The sequence below is a fragment of the Exophiala oligosperma genome, assembly GCF_000835515.1.
Source record: "Exophiala oligosperma strain CBS 72588 unplaced genomic scaffold supercont1.3, whole genome shotgun sequence".
NCBI lineage: Eukaryota > Fungi > Ascomycota > Eurotiomycetes > Chaetothyriales > Herpotrichiellaceae > Exophiala > Exophiala oligosperma.
In genome coordinates, this window is record NW_015622820.1 from 845,849 (window position 1) to 873,507 (window position 27,659).

General features: G+C 50.1%; 4 protein-coding genes across 6 annotated transcripts; 1 reads left to right on the forward strand and 3 right to left on the reverse strand.

The window, feature by feature from the left end:
• Positions 1 to 261: 261 nt before the first annotated feature.
• On the reverse strand, positions 262 to 2,599 carry PV06_03127 (uncharacterized protein). Its single transcript, XM_016403883.1, has 3 exons — positions 1,499 to 2,599; positions 1,215 to 1,366; positions 262 to 1,100 (listed from the first exon to the last, which is right to left on the reverse strand). The coding sequence occupies exons 1-3, from the start codon at positions 1,917 to 1,919 to the stop codon at positions 474 to 476; spliced, it is 1,200 nt and encodes a 399-aa protein (XP_016264888.1). The 5' UTR covers positions 1,920 to 2,599; the 3' UTR covers positions 262 to 473.
• Positions 2,600 to 3,157: 558 nt separating this feature from the next.
• On the reverse strand, positions 3,158 to 5,088 carry PV06_03128. Of its 2 annotated transcripts, XM_016403885.1 has the most exons (4): positions 4,693 to 5,088; positions 4,108 to 4,570; positions 3,669 to 4,016; positions 3,158 to 3,585 (listed from the first exon to the last, which is right to left on the reverse strand). In XM_016403885.1, the coding sequence occupies exons 2-4, from the start codon at positions 4,514 to 4,516 to the stop codon at positions 3,545 to 3,547; spliced, it is 798 nt and encodes a 265-aa protein (XP_016264890.1). In that variant the 5' UTR covers positions 4,517 to 4,570; positions 4,693 to 5,088; the 3' UTR covers positions 3,158 to 3,544. The 2 variants fall into 2 exon arrangements, with proteins under 2 accessions (XP_016264890.1, XP_016264889.1); XM_016403884.1 differs by having other exon boundaries at positions 4,108 to 5,088.
• Positions 5,089 to 7,263: 2,175 nt separating this feature from the next.
• PV06_03129 (uncharacterized protein) lies at positions 7,264 to 10,977 on the reverse strand. Its single transcript, XM_016403886.1, has 6 exons — positions 10,664 to 10,977; positions 10,311 to 10,521; positions 9,030 to 10,261; positions 8,944 to 8,976; positions 8,782 to 8,897; positions 7,264 to 8,726 (listed from the first exon to the last, which is right to left on the reverse strand). The coding sequence occupies exons 1-6, from the start codon at positions 10,736 to 10,738 to the stop codon at positions 7,697 to 7,699; spliced, it is 2,697 nt and encodes an 898-aa protein (XP_016264891.1). The 5' UTR covers positions 10,739 to 10,977; the 3' UTR covers positions 7,264 to 7,696.
• Positions 10,978 to 22,574: 11,597 nt separating this feature from the next.
• On the forward strand, positions 22,575 to 27,548 carry PV06_03130. 2 transcript variants are annotated; one of them, XM_016403887.1, is made up of 6 exons: positions 22,575 to 22,652; positions 22,729 to 22,863; positions 22,920 to 25,265; positions 25,488 to 25,917; positions 25,968 to 26,683; positions 26,741 to 27,548. In XM_016403887.1, the coding sequence occupies exons 1-6, from the start codon at positions 22,641 to 22,643 to the stop codon at positions 27,272 to 27,274; spliced, it is 4,173 nt and encodes a 1,390-aa protein (XP_016264892.1). In that variant the 5' UTR covers positions 22,575 to 22,640; the 3' UTR covers positions 27,275 to 27,548. The 2 variants fall into 2 exon arrangements, with proteins under 2 accessions (XP_016264892.1, XP_016264893.1); XM_016403888.1 differs by lacking the exons at positions 22,575 to 22,652; positions 22,729 to 22,863 and having other exon boundaries at positions 22,895 to 25,265.
• The last annotated feature ends 111 nt before the right edge of the window (positions 27,549 to 27,659 follow it).

Genomic DNA, 27,659 nt, shown 5'->3' on the forward strand with positions numbered 1-27,659 from the left:
TTCCCCAATCCGGACATGCGCAATAAGCCCAAATACTCCGTTCCTCGCACCATCGTCTCCGACTCTGGCCGATCGTCGGCTTAAGAGGCGCCCAGAGTGCCACCCGGGGAACGGATAGCAAGCCTCGTGATCCCCAGAAACAAAGGCCCTAATCAACTCAATCGATAGTCACACCAACGCACAGAGCAATCGGTGTCCAAGTCCTGACACAGTCCTATTGAATGAATAAATAAATCCCAATTGTAAGCTAGAAGACGAAACCTCCTACCCACTGGGTACCGAGAACCAGCTCGGCAGCCGTTGCCACATACCCCCAAAAAGGCCTAGATAAAACATACATGCGGGCATAGCATCGCGTCTCAAGAGGCCACATGATCCTTCACAGCTCTCTCATTGCCAGGTATCCGACATACAACTTCACCAACAGATGATCCTATCCGTGCTCATACTCAATCGGGTCATTCGTGCACCGGCTATCGGTATCGCTCTTCGGCTCGGTCTCTGCGCATCTCACGTCTTCGATCTCGGTATCGTCGACTGTGTTCTCCCGCTGGGTCTTCGTATCGTTGCACCTCGGAGAATCGAGGCCAGTTGTAGTCGTGATATGCCACTCGTCCTCCCTCGCTCGAAAGGGGAGACACGGGACTCATGGTTTGCTGTCGTTGGTGCTGTCGTTGGTGCTGTCGTTCTCGACGTCGCTCAGGCGAGATATTCGTCACATACCTCGTGCCCTCAAGTTCCACCCGTTGCGCCGGTGGACAGTCACCCCGAGAGTTGGTTTGGGGACTGACATAGTTAGTGATCGGGCTGGCGGCTTCCATTTCGTGCACATGCTCTCTTCCCATTCGAGACATGGGCGATCGCGTCGACGCTCTCTCACCAACCACCAATTTTCCGAGCACAGCCGCGACCTCGTCTTCCAGTCTTCCAGAAGCAAAGTCCAGGTCAGGTATACGGGGCTCTTGATACTTGGGCAGCCCACGTCGATCGTCAGGGCGCCCGGCTCGTGATGGATCAGCGTTCAAGAACATCTCCTCCTCAAAGTCTACCAACGGCCACGAGTACTGCTCTCGCCCCTGCTTGTCGGTCGCATGCGGATTCTGAGACGTGGGGCTGTTAGTCATGTCGCTGTGATGTCTCTCATGGCCAGCTCGGAGATTCGGTGGAACTCCCTGGACGTAACCCGCTTGCAAGGCTGGAATGACATAACTCACTGGCTTGTTGCTTCCCGGTCGAGAATAGGGCTGGTATCGACTCGACTGGGGCGAGGTCACCGATTCGTCTGCTGCGGGGAGCTCAGCGACATGCTTGGATCCATATATCCGGCAAAGCGAGTTTCTAACCATCTCTTCGAGTGTTTCTTTACCTGGTAAAGTAGAGTCAGCCTGCGTTTCGATTTGTTTGTGGTTCTTGAGACGAAATTGCTCAAAGTCGTTGGGGGTCTCAATGGTGACAGCACCACATTTACGAGAATATGCGGTGTACGACTCGTGCTCACCTTTGGACGTCAAATCAGGTGGAGGATTTTCCCATCCCGGGGCAGCAACACTTGAGGGCAGTGAAACTGTGCTTATTGAAAACTGCCCACTCGGCCGCGCCGATAATTCTGAAATATTGGCCTGGCTGTGATTCGATCTGAGCTCGAGTTGTAGATGCGGACGGATTTGAGACCAAGCATGAGTGGACGAGCCATGGGCGTTTGTCTCTTCGTGCTTATGTCGTCTCGCGGGTGGTGAGGATGAAAGGAACTCGTGAATAGATGAAGGTTGTTCGCCTGTTTCGCTACCATCTCTAGCATGCATACACCCTGACAACTTCATCCGAATCGCAGTCGTCTTCTTCTTCGCCGAGCCTCTCAATCGTCCCATTAGTGTTGCTGAGTTGATAGCTGACTCCCCTGAACGACTCTGGATGGCCATGATTTGTACTCGTTGAGTGGTCGATCCTGCAAGGCTCACTCTCTGCTCGATCGGAATGGCACGTACGACTCTCGTCAAGGGATCAATCCGAAGATCAGGCCAACAACAGTAAAAGTCAGCTTCAAATCCGAAGATGATGCAAAGTGGACAAAAATCCAGGGGCGTCCATCTTTACACCTTGTCAAAACCTGTTGTCATAAAGCCACGCCCAATGTCTTGGGCCCATCAAAGAATCCTGGCAAAGGGAGATAATGAAATCGAAAGAAAAGAGTCGCACAAAGCTCCTCTTTAGGAAAAGGGGTAATCAAAGGTACAAAGAATAAAATCTTCAATCATCGTGACAAAGACCGTAGTGTCTGTTTTTGAGTGTTGCGAGGAGGTATCGCTTCAAGCTCAGGATTCTCTTTGAATCACCTTTATCTGAAACGTCTTCCTCACCTCAAGATTGGCCGAACAAGAAACAGCACCAGATCAAGAACTCTCGACACCCGTGGCTCTATCCCATTGCTTGATGGAGTTCTGAAGATGTGTACATCGCAGGGACAATTCTCAGCCTGGGGGTGGACGAAGGTTCTCACCCTCGTCCTGTTCTCAACTCGCGCATGAAACTAGGGATGCTGAGGAGAGCCATAATTTTGCATTCAACCAACAAGATGACATCTTTACAGTTGTGTAGAACGTGTTGAATGAGTTGAATTAACAGTCCAAGTACCATGACTTCAGGACAGAAGTTACAAGGACAAGTTGAGTGGTGACGCAGTATGCAGTGTGTTGTCATCGGTATATCGGCGCTCTTCTTCACCGATGAACTAGTTCGCTCTGTGGTGCATCGAACTCCCATTTTCAGAATGGTGACACCTTCACCTACTGTGCGAGGAACACCTTTACCTCCGTCCGCTGGAGCTTGTGGACCGGAACGAAGACACCTACCTCTAGCTTCAGATAGGAATTCCGTAGTTCGAAACAAGGGAGAACCAAATGTCCGAACACTTGTTTCGTTAGTGCAGATTAGCTGTATCGATGTTCCGTACGGAGTAGGGTATGTCTATCTACACTGTATCGTCCTTACCGCATGCATACAATGAGCGATCCTGCTACAGAAAGGTCAAGCCACGAGGACCTCAGGTACTTTAGTCACAAAGAACTCATGTCTGTGCTGCGTCTAATAGGGCCGGTCGAACACGTCCCACTCGCTACGAGATTTCCAAAGGCTGAACAGTTCAAACGTCCTGTACATAGGGCACTCAAGGAATCACGGGATACTGATATTTGTTATCTCGATCCAAGAAAACCTATCTAGTTGGTCATAAAACCCTGAAATTTGTTCCCTTTTCATGTCTGTCGTATATATCCGAAATAGATCATCATGTAAAGGGTCCTTCGTCATCGTTGCTTTCTTTGCAGAGCTCCTTCTCCCCTTTTCTTTCCAAGCGAAGCCCCATCGAAACGGTGAACTGATTGATTTCTCACGCTCCCAAAACTTTTTCTAGAATTCTCGTCAAAGCATGCATTTTTTGGAAAATAGCCAACAAGAACAGTCCAGTGTGAGTTCTCGAAAAGTCCACGCTCAGAGTGGCGAAGTCAAAGGCGGAATGTGAACCCTTCTCTAGGTGAGGGAAAGCTGCTTAAGCGATGGTGCTGCCACCAGTCAAACGAATCGTTTGGCCTAAGAAGACGAAAAATTAGTATCAATTTTACACATTGTAACCAAGATCTGAAGATCTTGGATCTTCAGACCCGAGAACTTACCGGTGACCCATTCGCTGTCATCGTGGCACAAGAACATGACGACCTTGGCAATATCATCTGGCACAGCACATCGGTTGAGCGGGATGAGCTTGGCGATACCGGCCTCGATTTCCTCAATAGGGGTGTCCTTGGTGGCACCCGGGGAGTAGTGCCATGCGTTCTGGGCGAACATGTCGGTCTTGATACCACCAGGGGCGATGGCGTTGCAGGTAATGCGTCTTGGGCCACCGTCGGCGGCGAATGATCGAGCGAGACCTTCGTTGGCGGACTTGGAAGCGCAGTACAGAGCGTGGTTGGCGACGCTGAGGCTAGCGGCGATCGAAGACATGAAGATGATACGGCCACCATCTATACAGGACAGGGTGAGTCAGCTAAGTATTCCACGCGGGATTTCTTTGTTTCAACTCCGGGGGAAAAAGACAAGAAGAATCAAACGTACCACTCAGATATCTCAGAGCACGTGACGAAACGAAGAACTGAGCACGGGTGTTGAGGCCAAAGACGGCATCGAACTCCTCCTCGGTGACGTCTTGGGTCTTGCCGAAATGCTCCATGCCGGCATTGTTGATAACGATGTCGAGCTTGCCAAAGGCCTTCATGGCTTCCTCGAACATCTTCTCGACCTCGGGCACCTTGGTGACGTTGGCCTGGATGGCGACAGCCTTGCCACCGGCCTTTTCGATCTCGGCGACGGTAGCCAAAGCAGCCTTGGCCGAGGTGGCATAGTTGAGGATGACAGAACAGCCACGCTCAGACAGCATCTTGGCGAGGCCTGCACCAAGACCACGGCCAGCTCCAGTGATGAGAGCGACCTTGCCGTCGAGGCGGATATCAGCCTTGGTAGCCATAGTGGACTGTGTTTTTTTTGGTTACGTGGGTTTGAGATGGCGGTCAACGACAATCTGACAGGAGCAAATAAGCAACCTTGTCAGGAAATAAAAAAGTCCGGCACTTGATCGAGGAGATGTGACGGAATATACACACAGCAAGGTATGAATATGGAAAGGAATTCGGAGTGACTGACCGCTTGATGCAAGAATCACACCTGATTCAAAAGAGAAAGAGGACAGACGATGATAATAATAAAAAAGCAGAATAGGGATGTTGAGAGAGGAAAAAAATAGGGGGAACGACAATTCTTCTCCGTACGAAGAAAGGTAGATGTGGCAGTTTCTTGTGCGGCCCCGGTCCCGACACTAAATCGGACTGCGAGTCGACAGGGTAACGATAATAACAAGGGAACAGAGAGAGTGTGTGCGTGCGTTTTTCTTGTCTTGTCTCTTGGGACGGGACCGGACTGAGAGGTGTCGGTGAGCCGACCAAACCTAGCGAGTCGATTTGTACAATATACGAATAGACCAGTCCAGTCCTACTCCAGTACCTTGAATAGATTGAGGCGGTGAAGGAAGGCGTGAATAGTGCTCGTACTTGGTGTCTTTTGCCCCTCCAAAAATGTGCTTGGATGTTGTTGAGGTGCGGGGCAACAGTAAACAAAACAGGAGAGGGGCTGAGGGGCTGAGGGGCTCTGAGTTGGCTATTATTGACACTTCGATTTCAATTCTGTGACTACTGTTGTGTTACCCAAGATGTGTGCTGGAGGCTTCGTGATAAACCAGATGGACAAGAATACTGACTACAGTACGGATACTCCGTATTGAGATAGCCAAACTAGATGAATACCAGGTAGTACAGAGTAATATTGACGACAGGGGGAAGAAACTCGGGTTCCAACCACCTGGGCATGTTTTGATATTATTAGTCCTCGCTCTCATTACGGGGTAATAAAAGCAGGTGCTTAAGGGGGCCGGGTGTTGATGAATGTCTCTGTCACATTTTTGTGTACTGTATCTGAACTGCATAAATCATGTTTTCGAGAATGTGAATGTGCAACGATGCTACTCGGACTCCGTACTTGATCGAAATATCACACTTCTTTCCCCCTGAGCACCAAATTTCCACTGTCTGTCTATCACAACTCCAATTGTCTCAATCCCTCCTACGAGAGGTAGGTACTAAAATAAATTACCAGTACAGTTTGTACAGTATGAAACTTACCCACCATTCCACTTTGAGCTTGGTAGAGTCCGAACGCTAGCATGACCTTGTTCTTCGTGATGGATTTATTTTTAGCCGTGGCATGTGTGTTCAATGTTTACCGGGGGCCTCTTTTTTGCACTGTACTCGCACCAGGCCAAACAGGCTGTTCATTCACCTCACCTGCACTTTTCACGGAGGTTATCACCTGGGATTATTCAATACTCAGCACTCAGCACTCCGTACAGGGGATATTCAAATGTCTGGCTGACTCATCCAAGTGTGAGGAGTTACCTTGGGATAGCTGCTTCAGCAATATCTTATCGGCGCCAATCTACAACAGCTTATTAAGGCCCTGTAGGGTACTCCGTACTTACTCCATATATATCTAGGTACCTTGCTCACAACTTCCATATCTATGGATTACACCTTTCATCTCTAGATCTGAGAGATGTGATGATCATATACCCTTCATTATGACCATTTCATCCGTATGATTAACCTCAGTTTCGTCTCGTTTGCCTCAGTATACTCCATACTCTTTATACAGCATATAGTGCTCCCGTACCCTGAATTTAGCAGTCACAAGTACCTACCTAACATCATCCTTCAGAATCCTAGATCCTTTCGTTTCTATATCTTCCCCTTGTACCCTGCAATTCCTCTCCAATACAAAGCTCCCTGCAAGGGAAATCCCATGCCCCCCCTCCCTTGTCCTCACTTCTATGATGGTGACATCGCTCGGTTGATCCAAAAGTCCGCAACGACACTTCTACGGACAGGATTCAAGATTTGCTACGGACAAACCACACACAGAGTCCGTCGATCCTTATGCATGAGAGTTCCTGAGAACCTCACCTTGACCTAGCTTTCCTGTTGCCGTAATGTACTGTACATTTCCGGCAGAAGGTGACTCTTTCTGTCCTTGGGATAATCTCCCTTTCAGCTTTCAACCCCCCCAAAAAAATCCGTTTCGACTCCCTCTACGGACCGTCCTAAAGCTTTTTGAAGTATCAGGTCCTTTCACTAGTTTCTTTCGTTAACCCCATACATACTCCGTTGCCTAGCATTGACAATACATATTTGCCCATGATCTTCGTTTTAGCCTACCTACCTAGGTCCAAGTACTTCTTTAGGTCAGTTATAAGAAGCTTTTTCGACCATCATCGGCTAGAACCAACGTCCGATGTCCGACATCATCCAGTCCCAAACAGGTTGCAGGCCACGGTTTTCCACCATTATTCCACCTGCCATCACCACCACCTCTACGCACCATCAATCAATTTTGTCCAACTTTTCATGATTGATCTGCCTACCTCAGTATCCACGTCATCGTAGTGGGAGATTAATTTTGTTGTTCTTCGATTCTTCCGTTCTTCTTTCCCTTCTTTTCTTCTTCTCTTCTCAACTCACCCGGGTCTTTCATGGAACTTGCACCAGAAGCCAAGTTTGTTTATGCTGCCACGTCAAGATGATACACATATTTACAGTCATTATCCTTGAACTATGTTGCGGTGCATGAACCATGAATGAACATTTGGACAATAAGAATATTGCCGAGTATAAACATTCCCCCAGACTTGCATGTGGGCTTCTCATAAAAACGTGATGTGCATACCCAGAGCACTTCAATCTGTGTCCAAAACTAACAGCCAGTAGCCGATGCCACCATCGTCATATACGATGGAACGATCGGTCCAGTACACCACACGAGAAACAGAATCTCCGCCCACAGCATTCCTGCAGTCCCCCGTATTCACCATTACCAGTCCCACAACCTGAAACTCTTTATTTTCCAAAACGCCCCAGCATGCCGTCATCAACATCATCAAGGACATAAGATATCTCTCATATATACACGGCGGTAACATCACGCCCACTATGTCGCATCATCAAACAAGATATTAGGTAAGGTTTTGTTGGTTGTACAACACCTTTTCTGGTGCAAGAACGAGCGAGTCGACGCCCACAGCTTCAACAGCAGTGAGGTTGTCTCAAAGGTCCTTCCAGCTGGCCATGAACATTCGCAGTTTTCGCTTGATTCCATCAGCCAGCCGCATCGACGAATCATCGTCCAGAATTTCGACGCACTGTTGAAGAATGTTTGAGGGAATCTCAACCGGAGCCAATGTCCCGTCAGGCCTCGACAACATTGGTGTGCCTTCTTGATATTTCATATACCGACTAATGGCTTCGTTCTCTGGGGTGAGGTCGTCGATGGCGAATGGTCTATCAGTCTCTCCCTGAGACTGCGTTGGCGAGAATCTCCCACTGCTGCCTGCCATGCTTGTAGCCCAACCAGTCAAGGCCGCCCGATAGATTGCCCCAGCCCACCATGGTGGTCGGACTGGATGAGGCATCGAACGGATCAGCCGTAGGATTTGGCCACAATGGAAGTATACCTCCTCGGGCTGGTCTATGCAGCGCATCTGGAGCCAAGATGCGGATCGGAATGGTCCCAAAGAGACGTCTCGCCGCGCAAATTGCTCGATATCTTTGAAGCTGGTGATGGCATTCAAAGATATTAGGTGATACATAATGAGATTGGCGCAAGTCGTCCAACAGGTTCCCGTGTTACCGGAGAAGCTCTGCTTACTGATCGAGTACCAGTGCTGCAACAAGGAAGATATTTCTTCTAGCCGAGCCTTGGATGCCGCCTTCGAGATAGAGCGTGATCCCTTTGCATGGCTACCGCCGTCTGGTAGGCAAGCGATGAATTGACGCAACTGACAGACCTGGGCTTGGAGAGGATGTAAGAGCAATCGAAGCTGGGTGGGAGACAATTCTCTGCCAGCTAGCTCGCCATCCACGAAGCTGGTGAAGAAATCACGAAGCGATGCAGGGGCCTGGTAAGTGGCCCCGTGAACCTTTTCAAAGAGCTGCAACCAACTCTCGGCAGACTCGGCATGCCACAGATCGTCAGAATCTGGCATAGGTGCATGTAGGTTCACTACAGACAACAATGGTGTTGTGTCCGAGAAGAGACTCATCTCTTGGTCGACGGTAACCCAAGAATGTGCAAGTCTGGAGAGATCATCAGCATTGGTGTGGTAATCCGTACTGAAACAAAGACACTCACCTTCGTTTGGCCTCCTGCTGTTTCCACTTTTCCCAGGCCTTCTCTGTTTCTTGCTTACATTGGCTGACGTCGATAGACAAATCATCAGCATCCAGCATTCCGGAATGAGCCAGCATCTGACATTGTTAGCCAAGAACCCCGGAACCTCAAGGAAAAGCTTACCGCCAAGTACATCCCGCGCTGACCCATGGCCATCTATTAAACAGGTCAGAGAGCAGCTACAGTATTTACATTGGACCGATACTTACATCCATATGCCACTTGTCCCCGGACCATGCTGCAAGGCAGGTGAAAAGTAAAGCGGACCGAAGAACCAAGACTTCTCGAGATTGGAGGACATCTTTTTCGATCGTGTCAAAGAGGGATATCCTGCAAGCCTCGGTCAGACCGCTGGTGACATATCGGGCTTCGACCGTGGCGGTTGCTGAAGCTCCAGAAGCGACCATCAACAGTATCAGGAGACTGGCAGCTTTGCTGTTGTTTGACTGCATCAGGCTGTTGGGATCCAATCGGCCTGCAGCTACCGAGGAATAGTACGGCTCATATCGAACGACGTAACTTCTCAGGAAATACTGCATCACATCAGGAGGTGGTAACATCAGGAATGTGTCCCGACTGGAGTCCGGGCTTGATGGTGTTTCCTCTCGAGCAGCATGGTCGGCCTTGTGGATGTCCAAGGCTTTGTGGAGGAATCCTTGGGTGATTGCGAGCAGCTTTTCTCTCGACCAACCGACGATCGGCTCAGTGGCGATTTTCCGTTCTGTCGAAATGTCAAGTGTAGAGCCGTCAAGCTGGGATGTCCATGCAGTCCATGTGGCCTGGTTTCGAAGGGTCTGGGCAAGACCTTCCAGATAAATGGCAGCAGTCTTGGGAGGAGCAAAGGAATACTTTTCTACGCGGTTACATTGGAAAAAGGGCCATGCTTGATGTGCAGCTAGCACGGCTTCCGGTTCCTGCAGGCCACTTGTTGACGAGGAGCTGGAAGGAGAGAGGCCAATCGGAGGTCGATGTGAAAGATGCTGCGAACTCTCCAAATCCAGCCGCAAACCCAGCGGCGTGGCCCCCTCATGTAGTTGCATGGAAAACGAGAGGTGGTCAGGGGTGTGCACACCCATCTTCCCATTCATGAAAAATGGGTCATTGGGGTCGTGGAGCATGGCTGAAGGGGGTGACATGAAATCCAAGACGTTGGAGTCAAAATCCATCATGTTCGTATGCACATTGCCCATGGCAAAGAAATGGTTATCAGCGTCTTGATCATACGCAGAGCCATGCATGTGGACAAAGTTGTCCATTTGGGGCATGTTGGGCATCATGGGAGTGATCGGAATAGCCATGTCTGGCGGGGTCTGGGTGAACCCATTACGCAGCATCTGATGGTCCATGTCTGGTCCGAACACGGCTGGCGCAACAGCAATGGCATGCCCGTTGTCTGAAAAATTCAAGCGTTGCGGTGGTACTCTGTTGGGACTCATGGTATCTGTTCGATAATGAGAACTGTCTCTACACACAATTCGGGGTCAACTCACGCGGTGAGATGCCATTCATGGGCAGCGGTGGTGGTGCAGCAAAAGGAGAAAGTTGGGCAACTTGGAATGGGGTTGAGCTGGTTAAGGCTCGCTCTGAATGAGGCCTGGTAAGAGGTGGGAGATTGGCTCGTCGACTGGGATTGTGTGAAGAGCGCCGGGTGGCTCGAGACTGACAGACAATTTGTTTGACGACACATCTTGAGCAAGGCACCTGTGAAGGTCAGTGTCAGATCAGAACTGATAAACATCGAGGGAAGGTGACGCCGCGAACATCATAACATTGTCCAGCAACGAAGCCACCAACAACTAGAGGACTAGCATGCCGGGCAGCAGTCGATTCAAGATTGACCTACCTTCTTGTCACACTTCGCCTTTGCCTTGGCGCAGTGAAGGCAGGCAATCGGGAGGCGTTCAGTGGGTGAATCCATGGGGACAGGCTTATGGCTGAAAGCCGGGTAATGATGTTCAGTCAGCGTGAACAGTCAAGAGCCTCTCCCAGCATATGAACTATCCTCCTCTTTTTCAAATGGTGTTCCGACCGAGGACCAATTCGTGAGAGCCTGACAGAAAGCTGCTCGAACACAGTGAGGTGGAAGGCTGAGGAGGGTGTAGAGTTCTAATTAGCATTATCTGGAGGGTGGGGGTGTTGAGGTGAACGACGGTGGTTCTTCTGGGTATAAAAGCGAACGTGAGCAACAGACAAGACAACGAGAGGCGAAAGAAAGTCTGTGATGTGAGCGAGCGTGAGAGCAAGCGCAGGCATATACGAAAGTCTGTTGCGAGAGGACGAGGATGAATCCAAGGGAAAACGGACCAGGTCAGCTCAAAGATTCAAAGGAGATCGACAATGATGGTGGATGGAGCCAGATGGAGACTAAAGAGGCAGGGCTGCAGCTGCAGCGTACGACAGATGAAAAATGCATTACAATGACCACCTAGCACGAGGTATTGGTAATTCGTGGCTGTAATCAATACGAGGTTGACAATACGGTCTTCAGGACCCGATACCGGCAGGTACAGCGGTGCCTTGCCCAAGATCTATCGAGCCCCCAGCAGGTGGTATGTAATTTTGTCACTAAAACCACGTATTCGTACCTTGTTACGGAGGAACTTTGACAACAAGGGTTCTATCTGGCTGGCTGTGCTCGCATTGCTGTGAAGACGCCTTGGTAAGGCCCCGAAAGTCAAGGGATGAGGTGCTGGGTCGATGACGGTGGAGAATGAGATTGTTGATGCATGTTAGGGGCCTGCATGCCCAGCCAAATAGAGCATCCATGTCAATCAGCCCGCCTAACAAGGGTGAGCCGCGGGGATGCACCACCCTTGAGGCCCCTCGTATCATAATTAAACACCCTTCATGCCTGAACAACAATGCCGCCCGTGCCCGGCGCAGCCCTGCGAGTAAGCCTGCATCTCACCAGAGCACAAGCCCAAACCAGACACACCATTGAGGTACTCGTTCCGACTGATTGGGCGCCTCCCACAAAGGGACACAGACGACCCTCCTCACTCCCTCCCTCCAGACTCTCTCAGATGGAGGGGCGGCTATGCATTCCCCGTCATCCTCAATTGGATGTCGCACTGCTTGAAATAGCAATCTCTAGGATTCTGCCCTAGCTGGACACCTTGGGAGGCGTCATCCATCTAGCTGCATGACGTTGCTTGACCGCCCCAGTCACCGGTACACAGCATCACCAATACCAAGCGCTTTTGTCAGCAATGCGAACGCTGGCTCGACATGGCTTTGACACTCGACAATCGACACTCGACAACTCGACCCGCGAGCCTTACCGGCACTTGAGCCAACACGCCTTATCGCACCGGAGAGAAAAGGATATCACGGCGCGCCGGAAGATGTTCAATGACAGCTCATCCACACACCTACATACATACACTACTTGGGTACGGGATGTCCAAGCCAATGATGGCTTGAGTAAAGAGTCAAGGAAACATTTCAAATAGTCATGACTGGGGAGAGGAGACTTTTTTTCACCACCCTTTGTTCGGTATGATGTCGTCAAGGATCTTGCATTCGGCTATGTCTTGCCGTGTCTTACTCTCCCTCAATCTACTTGTTCGTGCTTCTTGTCGAATGTTACTCTGGATTTAGACTCTCGCTCATTAGCCGTCTCTCTCTCGGCGCTGAACTGCCTGCCCCCTCTGGGTTGAAATGGTTCATCGTTTTCAGCCAAGGTCCGCAAGGTGCCGTCACCTTCGAGTATCTGGTGATGGTGGTACGAGTACGAGATAGAGACAGCTGCTGTCCTCCCAAAGACAAATCACCTGCGAGCCGCAAGCCACGTCGAACCAAATCAAGCTGATGGCGCTATCACAACCACTCTCCTACCACTCTGGCGCAAAGTTCCGCCAACTAGATAACAACTGCACTCTTGTATCTGACGAATACGCCGCCATTCTGTCCCCACAACCACCTGCTGGTCCCTTGTTCCTCCTTCTGCACTTGGCAAAGATGGAGCAGCCAACGGCAGCATTCGGCGAGAAGGGTGGACTTTGTCACAATGCCCAATGCGAGCCGATCAACACAGTTCTCAGCCAGCCCACGAAGAACGACAAGAGCCGCAGACGAAAGAGTCACTCCAGGAAAGCGCCTTGGTGTTGTCTTCTCGTGCTTGAGCACCCTGTTTCTTGCCACATGCATTGCATTGAGCAGAATTTGCCGCTGCGACCGACCAACAACCTTGTTGCCATGGGGAGATGTTCTCGTAAACACACTGCCAGCTCATCCTTTTTCACGTAGCGTTTGCAGGTGCAATGCATGAGTTGCTCTTGTCGGACATGAGTCTTTCGTAACAGGAAGGGACCTACGTACACATGCTGAGTTGTCTCCTCACGTTGACCAGGGGGTGTTTCTCGCTACGTGTGCGTCGATCAGTCCACAATGTCCTTCTTCATGTTAAACCGTGGTCAAAGATCGCCTCCCCTGCGACCCGTATCGCAGATACCGTCCCTACCTCCGAGTCGATACAGTCATTTGAAAGCGGTGAAGCGAAGCACCACACCCACACCAAGTTGTTTCAGGCTAGAGCTCCATCGACCTTGGACAGCATCTTTGGCACCTCGCTTGCTGCCGCTGATTGTGCCATGCGAGCATTGCTGGGATGATCCCAGGTGCTCCTCAACCGCTCTTGAGATAACCAACCACATTACATGGTGAGACTGAACGGCACAGAGATACACTGGTCCCAAATTAGACGACACTGAGTTGATATTGAACGCCAGTGCGCATTACTATTGCAGCCCGGCGCTCCGGGTATTGGAAATCCCCCTTCCCCTATCCAAGTGGCAAGAAGAACTCCACCTTGAGAACATGCAAGGCTCGCAAAACCCGGGTCTGTCCCCGTCAGATCACAGCATGCAGCCTCACGCCCTACTAAAAAGATGTCGGTCCGAACTGCTACCTATGCGCACATCAACACTGATGTCCCATTTGTGGCAGAAGCCACGATACTGATACCTTCAAGATCTCCGACACAAGAAACTGTTCAGGTATAGTCTTGTTGTCTTCACGACTTGCACCTGCCCCAGTCTCAGGCGGAAGCTCCTCTAGCCGGCCTTATGCTTGAATCTCGCCCAGTCACCGCCTGACAAGGCTATGGTCCGGGATAGGGTTTCATTTTCCAATTCTATATCGACTGTTACTGCATTATACAGCTCCAATTGTAACTGTCATCCTACGGCTTACATGGTGACTCAGCCTCTTTGAATCTGCAGCACTGTCTACTATGCCACTCCTGCTTTACCAGGTCCCGTTCAACAAATTTTAGAGGTAGAGTATTCGGATGCCATGTCAGGCCACTATACGAGTTCCATCGACAGAATTCGTAATCGAGGAGCAGCTCGATCGGGCACCGACCGCTGCCATCTGATTTTATATCTGATTGCGACATCGGCGGAACGGTCCTGTCAGCATTAGTGGTATCGACGATTATCCCTATTGAACACCGCGTTTGGTCTAGAGCGCAAGAGGTCTGAGAAAAAAAAAGACATTGTCGTCCTGCAGACACAAACCAACGTACCCCAGGTTACCGGTCAAGTGTTTTGTCTCTGCTGTATACGTCATCCTGCATGAGCTGCGGCGCATGTCAGATCCTAGTTGTCTAGGCTGGCTTCAGATTTACATGACTAGTAGAGAACTCAACTTCGGAGTTCCATGCCTCTAGGCCAGGAAGGGCAGATTTTCCTTGTATCCCACTCATGCTGCATATTTTATGGTTTGGGTTCGTCGATGCCAAACCCTGACTAGTTCAACTGGTCGACCTTGAGCATGTTATCGACCTAACACGACACTATGACTTATGACTAATCAGACATTAGGCTGGTGGTCCTTGTACGATTATATACTGTCAGATCAAGCGAGCGGCTCGAATTACTATTCAACGGTCTCGACCTTACCGACACAAAGAGGTAAAGAACAGCATGTTCTCTCGCTTGTTACGCTTTCCCTCGTTAGGGCCAAGGAGACTTTTCCCCTGTCAGCAATCCAGATACGCTTGCTTTCCGGCAATGAACTGTCATAAAATGAAAAATCTCACCTCGAAATCTCCATACAATGATGGCCTTGAAACCAGCCTTTCCCCACAGGATCCTACGGATTCCCAGCAAATTACCAGAACGAGCAACGACAACTCCATTGCCCGAGGCCACAAAGCAACGAAGTGCTCATCAAATGCATGGCTAGCGCTGCCATTCCTAGCCACTTCTTTTTGCAAGCTTTGTGTCCACATTGTTCTTTGCCGCCAGGCTCACAGTCTGCTGGAGCCTCATTGAAAGAATTTCGAATTCTACTCCCCAATCTGTGCCTACATGGGATTATCTACGGCGAGGACATGATCAGGAGCTATATCGATCTGCAGTCGTACTCATCCTCGGACGCGTTCCGGTTGCTTTGGAGATGCGACGGATCGAGCGTTGGCGATACCGAAAACGAATTACAATTGCTTCGTTTTAGGGTTACGTTGGGACGACGTTGTGCCAGCCATCTGCTACTGACCAGGCCTCAGAGATGCGATTTGACACGAATCATTCTCCACACCACTCTGTCGGCCACTCAGAGCTATTGCAGCATCTCGCATGTGTCACAGTATAATGATCTAGAAATGCCCAAAGATGGACGCATCTGAAAACGCTCGGGTGGTGAGCTCCCACAACTGGTCTGCATTGATGGTTCTGGAGGCAATTGAGCTACTTGAATTTCGGTGGTGAATGAGGGATCCTCGGAACATTATTCAATGCAAGTTTCTGGAGCGAGATAGCCGGCTCGCCAGACTTTAATCGAGCTCGACTCCGGATGGTTGCCCATCGGTCTGCAAGGAGGCTTACGATCTAGGCTTTCAGATGCCGTCTACCCTGTCAATACGCTTGCGACCTGATGAAAGGCCAACCAATTCCGCATAGCGTAAAAATCATTTTTTGATGCAAGCTCACTATGAGATCTTCACGGTTTGTCACAATAACGAGATAGAACTAAGCATTGTCTGAATGCTTGACATAAACGCGGGTGACCCTGGTAAAGACTATGTCTGACATTGACAGAAGTGCATGGCTTTTGCCATCAGGTCTTTACGCGTCTTGTGTTCGGCAACATTCCGGCACCGCCCATGCATAATCAGACAGCGTCAGTCCGAGTTTCACCACACCTGTCACAATTCATTATTGCGAGGGTTTATCTAGTCCCTGTATTCATGCAGAATGCCTAGCTATCTTTGCGCGGCAAGGCCCCGTAGCGAGCTCCTCCTGTCTGCACTGCCACTGGGGTGCGTTCACGATAGGTAAGTTCTCATTTAGCCATACAAGGCCTCCCTCGCAAGGGTACACACATGATCAGCAGTGGGATTGTATTTTCAAACAGTCGAGATCGTGACGACGAGCGTCATGACTTGTACGACCAGCTTCAAAGGTGGAAAGTTTCCGACCATAACTCGGGGACGAGGGGACAGATTTTCCCGAAACACGACTGCTACGGGGTTCAGTTCCATCGAAACATAATACGGTGGGTCATTTTGGCAGGGGCTACATTGTGGTACCGTTGCAAACAGATACGAAGCAGTCGATCTCGTTTTAGCTTTACAGGCAGACCATATGCCATTTGCAACAAGAAGAGTTCATACTCTGAATACATCTCCGGAATCTTCTGCCTGATTGGATGACCATGAGATTGGACTGGCGGAAATACCATAACTCCTTCACCATTCATGGTCACACAGCATAGCGCGCCAACGAGGGGAGTCTTGTTTACCCGTAAGGGAATCGGAGGGCTCTTTCTTGTCGAGTATTCGTTGAAAGGCATCTCACAAAACCTATATTTGCATGGGTCCTTGTACGCATCGAAAGCCCACCAAAGGGGAGAAGAGGTCATGCGGACTGACAATACTGTGAATGGCTTGGGTGACTTGCATGAGAATTTAGTCAGTCCTTGCTTTTGACCATCCAAGGTGGTGTTTACTTTTTCCTGATTGTGTTCCCGTCGGAAAAGGGTTTCTTGTTTGACGGGTGATTTTATGACCCTGTTGGTCAGCTCTGATTCTTCTCTGAGGTATTACCATGTAGTTCCTGTGAGTGTCATTGCTGCCCGGAGAAGCAACCCAAGAAAGCAAAAAGAAGAGTCATTTTTCTCGCATCGAACTCTCCCCCTCTCCACTCGAGTCCTATATTACCTTGCATATCCAAGCGAGTTTCTCCGAGCGATGAGCGAAGCAACACACGCGCATTGTCTTTGCCAAACAAAGCCTTGTGCTTCTCAAGGACCTTTGGATTAGGGATGGGGTCGGTTTCAGAGGTGTGCAGTGCGTAAGTGTGAGTGTGAGTGTGAGTGTGTGTGTGTATCCGGGATTTTTTTTCAGAGGTCTCCCCATGCCTCTCTCTCGGTGCTCACTTGTTTCTCCCGCTCCCTCACAGGGCGTTATTGTATTTTTTTTGGTCGGTGTCTGGCTTCCTTTTTCGAAGCCATGGGAAAAGACTGGGGATTGAGATCAGAGTAACTCTGTATTGACGGTTTGCAAGGTAATACGAAGTTACAGGTTTCGTACAGTATTTTGTATAGTCAATTACCAAACGTACCTTGGCTAAGTTTGTAGATTACTTGTCAAAAACCATCGTCAGGCCTTTTTCTCCGTGCTTGCATACTGCATCTTGTCATTGCTAAAATCAAAAAAAGGGGGGAAGGTGAGACTCGTCAGAGGGTTGGTTGGGGGTGGATGAAGAAAAAGTGTTGAAGTTGAGATTGACAAGACCCACCTTTGTTCTGAAAAGAAAAACAAGGCTAGATCTTTAGCTCATGATGTCGAATCTCCCTAGTGAGATTTTTTGGACTTGGACAAATTGGAAAATAAATCCTGGTTTTGTTGTCAGGACTTTAGACCTGGAGAATTGAATTCAGAGCTCTTGGAGTCAGTTCTCCCCGCCTTGTCATGATCAACGCAGTTGAGACAAAACTCGGTCGTCGAGTGGTGAGTCGTGAGTGTTGACTACATCAAGTCAACAAGAAGAAACTAATGATTGAGGTCTATAATGTGGCTCTTAAACCTTCCGTAAGGCTCTTTGCAAAGATGTAGATCAAAATCTGGGGGAGGGGAGGGGCTGTGTGTGTGTGTGTGTGTGTGTGTGTGTGTGTGTGTGTGTGTGTGTGTGTGTGTGTGTGTGTGTGTGTGTGTGTGTGCACAATGACATGTGAAGATTCGTAGAATCTGTCTCTCTCTCTCTCTCTCTCTCTCTCTCTCTCTCTCTCTCTCTCTCTCTATCGATGTGATACGACGCGCTCGAATTCCAGATTGGGTTTTCTCTAGATGACGATTTACCACATTGTAAGGCCAGCTCAGCGAGTCCAAGGTCCCTTTCCAAATGGGCATCGAACCCTTTTAGAAAGAGCTTTTCCGGGTTGGATTGATAACCCTTTTTTTTGGTATCGCTCAGAACATCGAATCCAGTGGACTAACAGGTCGTCGAGCCTGACTTTTCTCCCGTAATCAAAATCATCGCTGCAATGGCCAGCGTGAGTCGCTCTCGTCACAAATGCCAAGTCGAATCGCTCGCGTTCACAGGGTGCTACGTCGAGGCACACACCAAATGCTTCGCCGAGGTCACTTCTGAAGTGTCCGCCGGCTCTCTTCGTGCGCTTTGTGCTGTTGGTCGTATACCGTCTGTGGCGTCCCCGCAAAGGAGATGTATGGAGAAATGTTTGACTCACGCGTGTCGTCTTCTGTCTCGAACCGGGCTCGCATGAGTCATACCGAGTCCGGTTCTGGATGATTGTCTCATTGATCTTTAACAAGAACGAGAAGATCTTGTGGGGTTCGTACGTGGTTGGAAATTTATATTGAGTCAGTTCTTCGGCGAAAACCTTCCGATTTCCCAGATGCAGTTTTGTCAACAGCCGACTATCCAGGCTTTGAACCCCAAGGGGAATCAGTAGAACTCAGTGCTGTCGAGGCCCAAACTTCTGTGTACGGCACGGCACACACGCTGGAGGATGATATCTCTCTCCCTCACATCGATCAAAGCTGTCCACGGAGCTATACGTGACGAATGGTTCTCGTAAATTGGGACATCACCTCTTGGTAAGTTGGTATCACACACGGCTCGACACACTCGTCCAGCAGATAGTGGAACGCCGCCTGGGTGGATGAAATTTTTCCCCCAAGGAGATATTCCTGTCGGCTGGCAGACCCGTGGAAGTCTACGGGGAGGAGATCGTACGGGCTCCGAAAAACGGAGCACTCGGTACATCACAAATGACCTTCATGCCCGCGCATTACATTTCCCTGGCGAGCATGATGATCAAGGACTATCGTGTCTTGAACTTGGATGAGAACACAACGCTTGAGAGGACGATTGCGGGTCGAGGTACATCCACCAAGAGACAATGAACATCAATCTGGGAGAGTATGTGTCAACATTCCAATTCTTGCCTGTTATCATTGACGTTGTTTGATGGGAAGTGGCCTGGTCTCGTTGGCATGAGAGACGTATACCGGCAGCTTTCCGATCAGCTCTTGAAGTGCGTGTAGCAAAAGTACCACACGAAAATGTTCCAGATTGTCGGAACGCACGGGACGTGACTCCTGGCTACATGAAGTGTAGCAAAGACAGGCGATGGTTGATGCTCATGGATCACAGCGTGGAGTGCAGGAAAGATGAAAGCAAGATGAGGAGTGCAAATTGTGATTATGAGGAATATGTTTTGGCGCGTTCTTGGCCATACAGGAACGACAAAAAACAAAGAGCGTTCCAGCCATACAGCAACAGGCACTCGTTCTTCACCATAGGCGAGTCTTGCCCTTGCAGATCTTGAGGGCGTTACCGACCTCCAGCTTAGGCCCCCGAAGCACCATTTTGTCTTCAGGGCCACCGCCCTTCACAGCGTACCCAGGTAGTCATGCCAGCACATCGGTCACTCTGCGGACAGCTACAGTACGCCGGTAGTCTGTATCCACTCGCCCTATAGGGCTGAAAGCAGACGTCTTCCGACAGTCCGTTCCAGAAAAGCGAAGGATGATTTTAGTTAGGGAGTATCAAATCGGCGTTTCAGCGGCCCGAATGTGGGTGCGTTGGCATTTTGGACTGAAGGCCTTGCAGCATCCTGACTCATCGCATGTACCATTCTCCAGTGTTCCATGCGAATACAAGCTTTTTGGGCTGTGCCTCGCATTCACGCCGAGAATAGGAAAGTCCTCGAGATACGACGCTCAACCTCAGCAATTCAGGCCACCGGCAGAGTCTCACTGAGCGGGGACCAAGACCGGGATCCAGGGGAATTGGTTACCGGACGATACACGATAGAGCGGAAGTAAGGACGAATTACCGGAGACCAGCTGTGAGCTCTGGTGAGCGCCCCTACACATCTGATGCCGTGACGGTACGATACAAGTTCCAAGGCGAAAAAAGAGTCGAATGACCCATGCATGACCCGGTCGTCACGTACTCGTAGAGGGATTCTGGCCCAGACCTTGCCAGGATCGTGATCAGCATGACGATGGCGCCTTCTTTTCTGGTACGCAACATGGCCCGCGATCAGTGGCGGTCTGGGCACAGCGGCCGACTCAATTGTAGCCTGCTTGCAACAACGTGGTTGCGAGGACCCAGGGGCACATTCCCGCATGGAGCAGAGGCACGCAATCGCCGAAACTTCTCAGTATCTCACATCCACGTGAACTCCTGGAGAACCTCTCATGATGCAGGCAGACCCTTGAAAGGTTTTACGAATCGGAATATCTGGTCTATTTTGGTCACGGCAATGAGTGGCCATTGAATGGAGCAGTTCCTTTGAGAAGGTGTCAGGTCCAGACACTTCCTTGCTATCACTTCTCTTTTGCCCACTTCTCTTTGACTTGCTGGTTAACCACCGGACAAATCCAATTCTCACGCACCACTTCAGTCAAGAGGGACTGAATACTCTGAAGGACAATGGTGTCAGTACGCAACTCCGCCCCGATGATGACAGCTGGATAGCTTGTTGGAGACACTCACCATTCGTCCTGCAGGTTGCGTTACATGATGGCCATGTATCGCCAGCTCTGCCACCATCCTGTGGTGTCTTTGTCACGTTTCTGAGAAGGTCAAGCAGATGCTGATTCCCAAACATCTTGATCCCAACTTTGATTGCATTCAGAGTATCGTCACTTGGACCCGAGGGATCTCGGCTGAATATGTCTAGTGATGGCACTGTCTGCGAAGCGGTCGGAGTTTCATAAACCACGATGAAAGCTGCATCATTAGAATCGTATCCCCAGCCAATGATCTCGTAGGTGTTGTTTTGAGATGCAAGGGATCCTGCCGGCACGCTATGATAAGCGTCCACTGCGATGGACGTGTCGTGCGAGTATGCAAAGTATGTTGCATTGGGCTTCTTTGTATCGTTGACCAACTGAAAAGATGTCAAGGTGTCAAGCTTTGTCGCCTCCTGGGCATAGCATGCACCATCTAGGCAGGGTCGCGTAAGGGTCCAGATGAAGTTACGGAAAAGACGATACAATTCTTGGTTGGAGAATGTGATGAACCAATCACCAAGAAACCAGCCTGGAGGCATGGGCGTCCATGGCTTGGAGGACGCATTCGTCGGGCCGAAGGTTGGTGGAAGGCGAATGTCGACTGCGTTCGGTGGTACTTGGTGCTCTTTGAGGATCGAAAGAGATATCCCTGAGGTCACGCCTTGTCAGATACATGCCTAGCCATCAAACACGGGCATTGCCTCTGGATGAAATGAAGACTTTGGGAAGGGGAGGACAAAAGCGATTTGTCTACCTTGCTGAGGTCCAATGCCAGCTCCCGTCATTGTCCACGGATGCAGGACAATGAGACAAATCGTTGAAAGGGCCCACGTCAATTTCATTTTCAAAGGGAGTGCTTTTCAATTTCAAGCACAAGCAAAATGTGGACGCCATCATGTTGGACGTCGAGTCCTCAACGGATTATATCTAGATTCATCAATTACATTTAGCTGTTAATCAATCGTTTGCAATCTCGTAGTATTATTCCTTAAAGGTGAGTCCTCTTGCTCGAACCTTCTTGATTGCAATGCTTCATTCCGGCAACCTTCCATCAATCATGTCTCATGGAGAGAACAAACTGAGAGCGCCATAAGCGCTGTCAAGGCCGCGTTCTTACACAAACCTGCGCTAGGAAATATTCCACCCATTGTAGAAAGGGCGGGGAAAGAGGACGGTTTGATCGAGCACGTAACAGTTATCGGAAACCAGATAGGACGTTGATTGCAGAAGTGTGGTCTCGGGAGGAAACTTGTTTATGTCGCCATGTTCCCTGTCATTGTACGGGTACGTGCAGTAGGACATGTAAATAAAGACCTATATGAGGTACCAAGCTACGACCGGAGTATTGAGCAGCAAATACCTGAGTCTACTAGTATTTAATGTGGCGCAATAAGTACCTGAAGCTTGATGCGGGGGCGCAAGAAAAAGTTGGCGGGAGTGTGCGAGTTGCCCATGGCAACCAACAGGCGATGGCTTTGTTGTCCTCCAGTGCCAATAGGCGCGTAAAACGAGTAGCGCCGCAGCCGATTCAATTCACACACTCCTCCATCTGTTCTTTACTACCAAAGCATCCTACTGGACTGGTCTTCATCGCGGTCGCATCTTGCTTCAATTCGCTCTTCAATACAGTCATTACTATCAACTCCCTTCCACTACTATCGAGAACACGTCGCAGCTGGGCTGCCTGCTTGGAACATTGACAATTTCGCTCTCATTCCTGCGGCGCACTGTTCATTCATTCCACTGTTCATTCATTCCACTGTTCATTCTCATGGTCTGAGCGTCACCGAGTCATCACTACAACGCCATTGTCTACGTTCTAGCCGCGATGGCTTCGGAGGTACGTGCTGTGCTGTCTCCGATTGTTGACATTCGTGATTCCTCTGTAGATCTAACATGTCACCGTCTCTTTACAGGTCCCACCCTTACGAATCCAGAAGGGCAGCAATGGAACATCACCGTCCAAGCTGCCCCGAGTAACGAACCGCCCCCTGTCTGAGCTCAGTCCCATGGCCTTGCGCCGAAATTCTCCTAGCTTCCCGCAGCCAAAGGTGCGTTGTTTGGATTTTGTAACCCTTTGAACAACACCTCACTCACGCAATTGCAGGGTAAGTTGTTGAGCAACGAAAGTTCACCAGCCGGTTCCTCTCCATTTTCCGGTGTGTCTCCACGACTGTTCTGGCAGGGACGTGATCCCAATTCGCCTGCCAGAGAGCATCAAAGCACAAAGGATACTCCGCCTCCTCGAAACTCTCCTACCAAGCGATCATCGATTGAGAATCTCAAAAAGGCTTCGAGGGTCAAGAACAGCAGCATGTTTGCCATCGAACAGAGCAGTCACTATGACCCTTCGCGTCCTTCGGTACTGGACGGAAGGCCACACAGCATGCAATTCTCGAGGCAACAATCACCAAATCGGGGTTCAGACGTAACTCGAAAGGAGAATGTCGCCCCTTCCTACACTTCGCCGGTACAGCCACAAGCGAAGAGGGGGTTCGAAGAGCAGGACCATGCCGCAAACCTCATTACTCCTTTGTCGCCTAGTAGGCTGAACAGCCCTCCTATGAAATCATCCTTATCGAAGAAAACCGGAGCAGCCTTCAGAAGAAGTGGCTTCGATCCCGAGACGGGTATTTGGGAGGATGATGATGACATTCAGAGTAGACAACTTCCCGCTGGTCGTGGGTTGCATCGTCATCAGAAGAGTGTTACCTTCGACCAGAAGCCACCTCAGATTAATGAGTACGAAATGGCCACACCGGCACCTTCGTCATGCGCATCAGGGTCGCGTGAAGGCAGCTACCAGTCCAACGAAGACGATGAGGACGAGGATGCAAGCTTTGAAAGGGGCTCTTCAATGGATCAAGATGACAGCTTTGACGCCTCGCTGGAGGACACTGACAAGACGCCGGTTGTTCTGCCGGAAGACTGGCGCTTCATGAGCCCAGAAACAGCCAACAAAGATCTGTCACGGGGAGAAGAAGATGTTTTCGACGACGACTGCGGTAGTCCTGCACCAACTGCTCAGCCAGGCGCTTTGGCATCTCGACCACATCAAACGAGCGCGAGCTCAGTAGACTCAAACGGACAACATCGTCCTCTGCCACCTCTACCACCTGGTGGCAATCGACTGCCAATGAATGAAAACCTGTCTGGCACAATGGAGCGCCTGAGTATATCCGGACGATCTCTTCCCACCCCTCCCGCTTCTGCAGTCATCTCCAAAGCCGATATTCAAAAGATGGGAGTCTCCAGCTCCCTTACAGGTGATGATCGCTTGAGGCTGATGGCACTTCAAGAACAAGACCGGGAACGCCGAATGAGGAGAATGGGTTCGAAAGAGACGAGTCCGGTTCGTGATGCCAGTCTCGAAAAGTCCTACATGCCTCGACTTCCTGATTCCGAGATGTCTGAATCACGAAATTCAACGCCACAACTTTCTCGAGCCGCGGTCCTGGAAGCATTACGTGGTGAGCCAGGACAGGGCAGCCGAGAGAGCAGCGAGGAATCCGATGGTGTAGCGCAAGCGCGTGATGTGTTATATGACCCAGATGTTCCGATTCCGTCGCTCGAAGACCCGACACTGCCAAAGATAAAGCAGGAAGAGCTGGAAGAGGAAGATCTCTACTCGATTCCCGATTTGTACAGTCGTCGAGTTTCAGATTCAGAGACAAGCGCCAACCAAGACGACGACCTCACAAGCCAGTACTCACAGGCATCTCAAGTCCCTGCAGCTCAGCCCTTCATTTTTGACACCGATGACGGCCAAGATACTCCAAAAGCCCGGACTCCGACTAGAGAGCTTGGATCGCAGGCCGAGAACCGCATGTCACTCCCTGAGTTCACCGATTTCGGTAACACAGGTGGCTTCGATGTTGGATTTGGATCATATTTGTCCAATAACGACGAGAAAGCAAAGGCCAACCATGGTGCTACACATTCGACTGCTCTTCCAGATCTAGCAGCTCTACGCCAAAATATTCAACGTTCTTATACCCCAGAGATTCAGCACAGACAATACCAAGCTCCTCTATCTGCAGCTGTAGAGGAAGCTGTTCCCAGAAGTCCTGATTCTGTTGTCAGACACTCCCCCAGGCATTCTAACGTTCCAGTGAACGATGGTTCTGATATTTCAGACACCAAGTCTGCAGCACATGATGATAGCGACAGATCAGTCTCCCCATCAGACAGTGGTTCGGTGGTGGTTCACGACAAGGAGCCCTCTCCAGTCTCTCCTATTTCGGCTGAGTTTGAAGATAAGCCTGACAGCCTCAGCGCAGAGCCAGTGAACCCCACAAGGATAGAAGAGCAACACATTCAGACGAGCCACAAGATTCCCGAGAGCAATCGGGTTAGCAGCTTAGTACAGCTGGACATCCCACATGACTCCCTCGACGAAGGTCTTGGCCTAGGACTTGAGAAGGAGTTTGACCGCGTGGTGGAAGCCCAAAAGGTAGAGTTTGAACTCTCGTTGCAGCGTCTTTACTACCCGTTCAATGGCCGTTTCCCGTCGGTCGAAGTTTCTTGTTCCAAGGACCCGAAGTTTGAAAACCCCATGAACAATATTCCTGCCCTCCCTAGGCCCCGTGAAGCTCCTTTTCCGCTTGGAAGAGCCATTTCCCCTGGTTCATCAATTTCTGAAGAGTCATTTGCTAATCGAGCTGGTCGACGACAGAGAGGTTACTTGATGCGGCAGAACACCAAAATTGTGTACGCCAGCGAACGCATTTCACAGGATGAATCGAGATCTCCCGAACTCCCTGGCTTTCAAGGCGAGCCCTTTGGATCCCAGGTTCCAGATGCAAATCTGGTCCAACCCTCTCCCCGAAAGACAAGCCAGCCCACATGGACTGCTGAGCCCTGGAATGGTAAGATGAGAAGAAAGAGCATTCGGGTTGGAGGGGAAAAGGCTTTGAGCAAGAGGAAGCAAATGGATGGACCTGTTCCACCGTTGCCAGGTCAAATGAGCAATGCTCAGGAGACTCTCGATGCTGTCGCAGAAGATGAAATTGCCGAGGATGAGGAATGGGAAGATGGCGCCGAGCGTGGTCGCCTTTTCGTCAAGGTTGTTGGTGTGAAAGACTTGCAAATGCCCTTCCCTCAGCGTAAGTATTGTCGAATCGCACCAATTCTGCAGACTACTAACCCTGAATAGACGAACGCACCTACTTTGCCTTGACACTAGATAACGGACTCCATTGTGTAACAACTGCATGGCTAGATTTTGCCCGAAGTGCACCAATCGGTCAGGAATTCGAGCTGGTCGTCCTCAACGAGCTCGAATTCCAACTCACCCTTCAAATGAAGCTTGAGGAGCCGAAGGTCGAAAGACCACAGTCACCTAGCAAACCACCATCCTCGCCTAAGAAACAAGGTGCTTTTGGGCGACTGTTTGGCTCTCCTAAGAAGAAGAAAGAGTCGGAGTTGAGGGCGATGCAAGAGGCCCAAGCCGTCAGAAGGCCTGTTACTCCTCCATCTGCATACGAATTGGTTCAAGGGCTTGTCGCGAAGGATGGATCTTTCGCTCGTGCTTATGTGTCCCTAGCTGAGCATGAGAAGCACGCTTACGGCAGACCATACACTGTGGACATCACCTGCTTCAATGAGTGGGCTCTTGAGGAGGTTCACGTTGGAAGCTCTCGAAGCAAGAAAGGGGTCACCCAACTTCAGCGTCGTCCGCCATATGAAATCGGCAAGCTTGAATTGCAACTGCTGTACGTGCCCAAACCGAGGGGAGCCAAGGATGAAGATATGCCTAAGAGCATGAATGGAGCCGTGCGTGCAATGCGGGATGCTGAGGAGCGGATGCAACAGCAAGCCAACATCAAAGCATTCGAAGGTTATCTCAGCCAGCAAGGTGGAGATTGTCCAGTAAGTTGCTTTTACTTAACGAAGATTGATTTCGAAATAGCGCTGACCGCAATGCAGTATTGGCGACGACGATTCTTTAAGCTTGCAGGAACAAAACTGACTGCTTTCCACGAGACGACTCTTCAACCACGAGCCACCATCAACCTTGCCAAGGCCAGTCGCCTCATTGATGACAAGTCTTCTCTGACGCAGAAGGAAACGTCTACAAAAGGCGGCGGTCGACGTAAGAGTGGTTTTGCAGAGGAAGAGGAAGGCTACATGTTTGTCGAAGAGGGATTCCGTATCCGCTTTGCGAATGGAGAAGTTATTGATTTCTATGCCGACTCGACTGCCGAGAAAGAAGAGTGGATGGTTGCACTCGCACAAGTCGTTGGAAAGAATGTACCAGGCTCATCTGCTCAACTCAAGGGCTGGACTGAGCACGTTCTCAGACGGGAGAAGAAGTTGAAGGCTGAAGCATCGACAGGATTTCGACCTGGTCATGCTCGAACCGAAACGTATGGTGGTAGTCCGATAAGCCAGACCTGCAGCCCAAGCAAGTCAAGGTCTGGTGCGCAGGGCCATCGAAAGACCAAAAGTATGCATGCTTGAAGATCTCTAGAGGTCGCCAAGGTGTTGTTAGGTAAAGCTTACGCTGGAGGTGTTTTGTGTTTGATTCAATGGCGTTGATATGTGCATGGAAGTATGAGTGTTGGCGGTGCTTTGGGAACTTCGATGCCGTTCAAAGTCAGGGCTTTTATGGAGAAATGATTTCATGCAAGACACGATCGATGGGAAAGCCAGAGGTCGATAGGGAAAGCTGTATGAACCAGGGTTTTAACTGGCTTCAGCATGATTGTGAATAATAAAGATACCAAAACGTGCTTTTTCAAGTATTTTTCGGATTCTTCATTCTGTAGAGAGTACACAGTGCCTTGACTTGGAGTCTTTGGTGTTGTACCCGTTGTGAAAAACATTAACTCATACAGTAGAAATG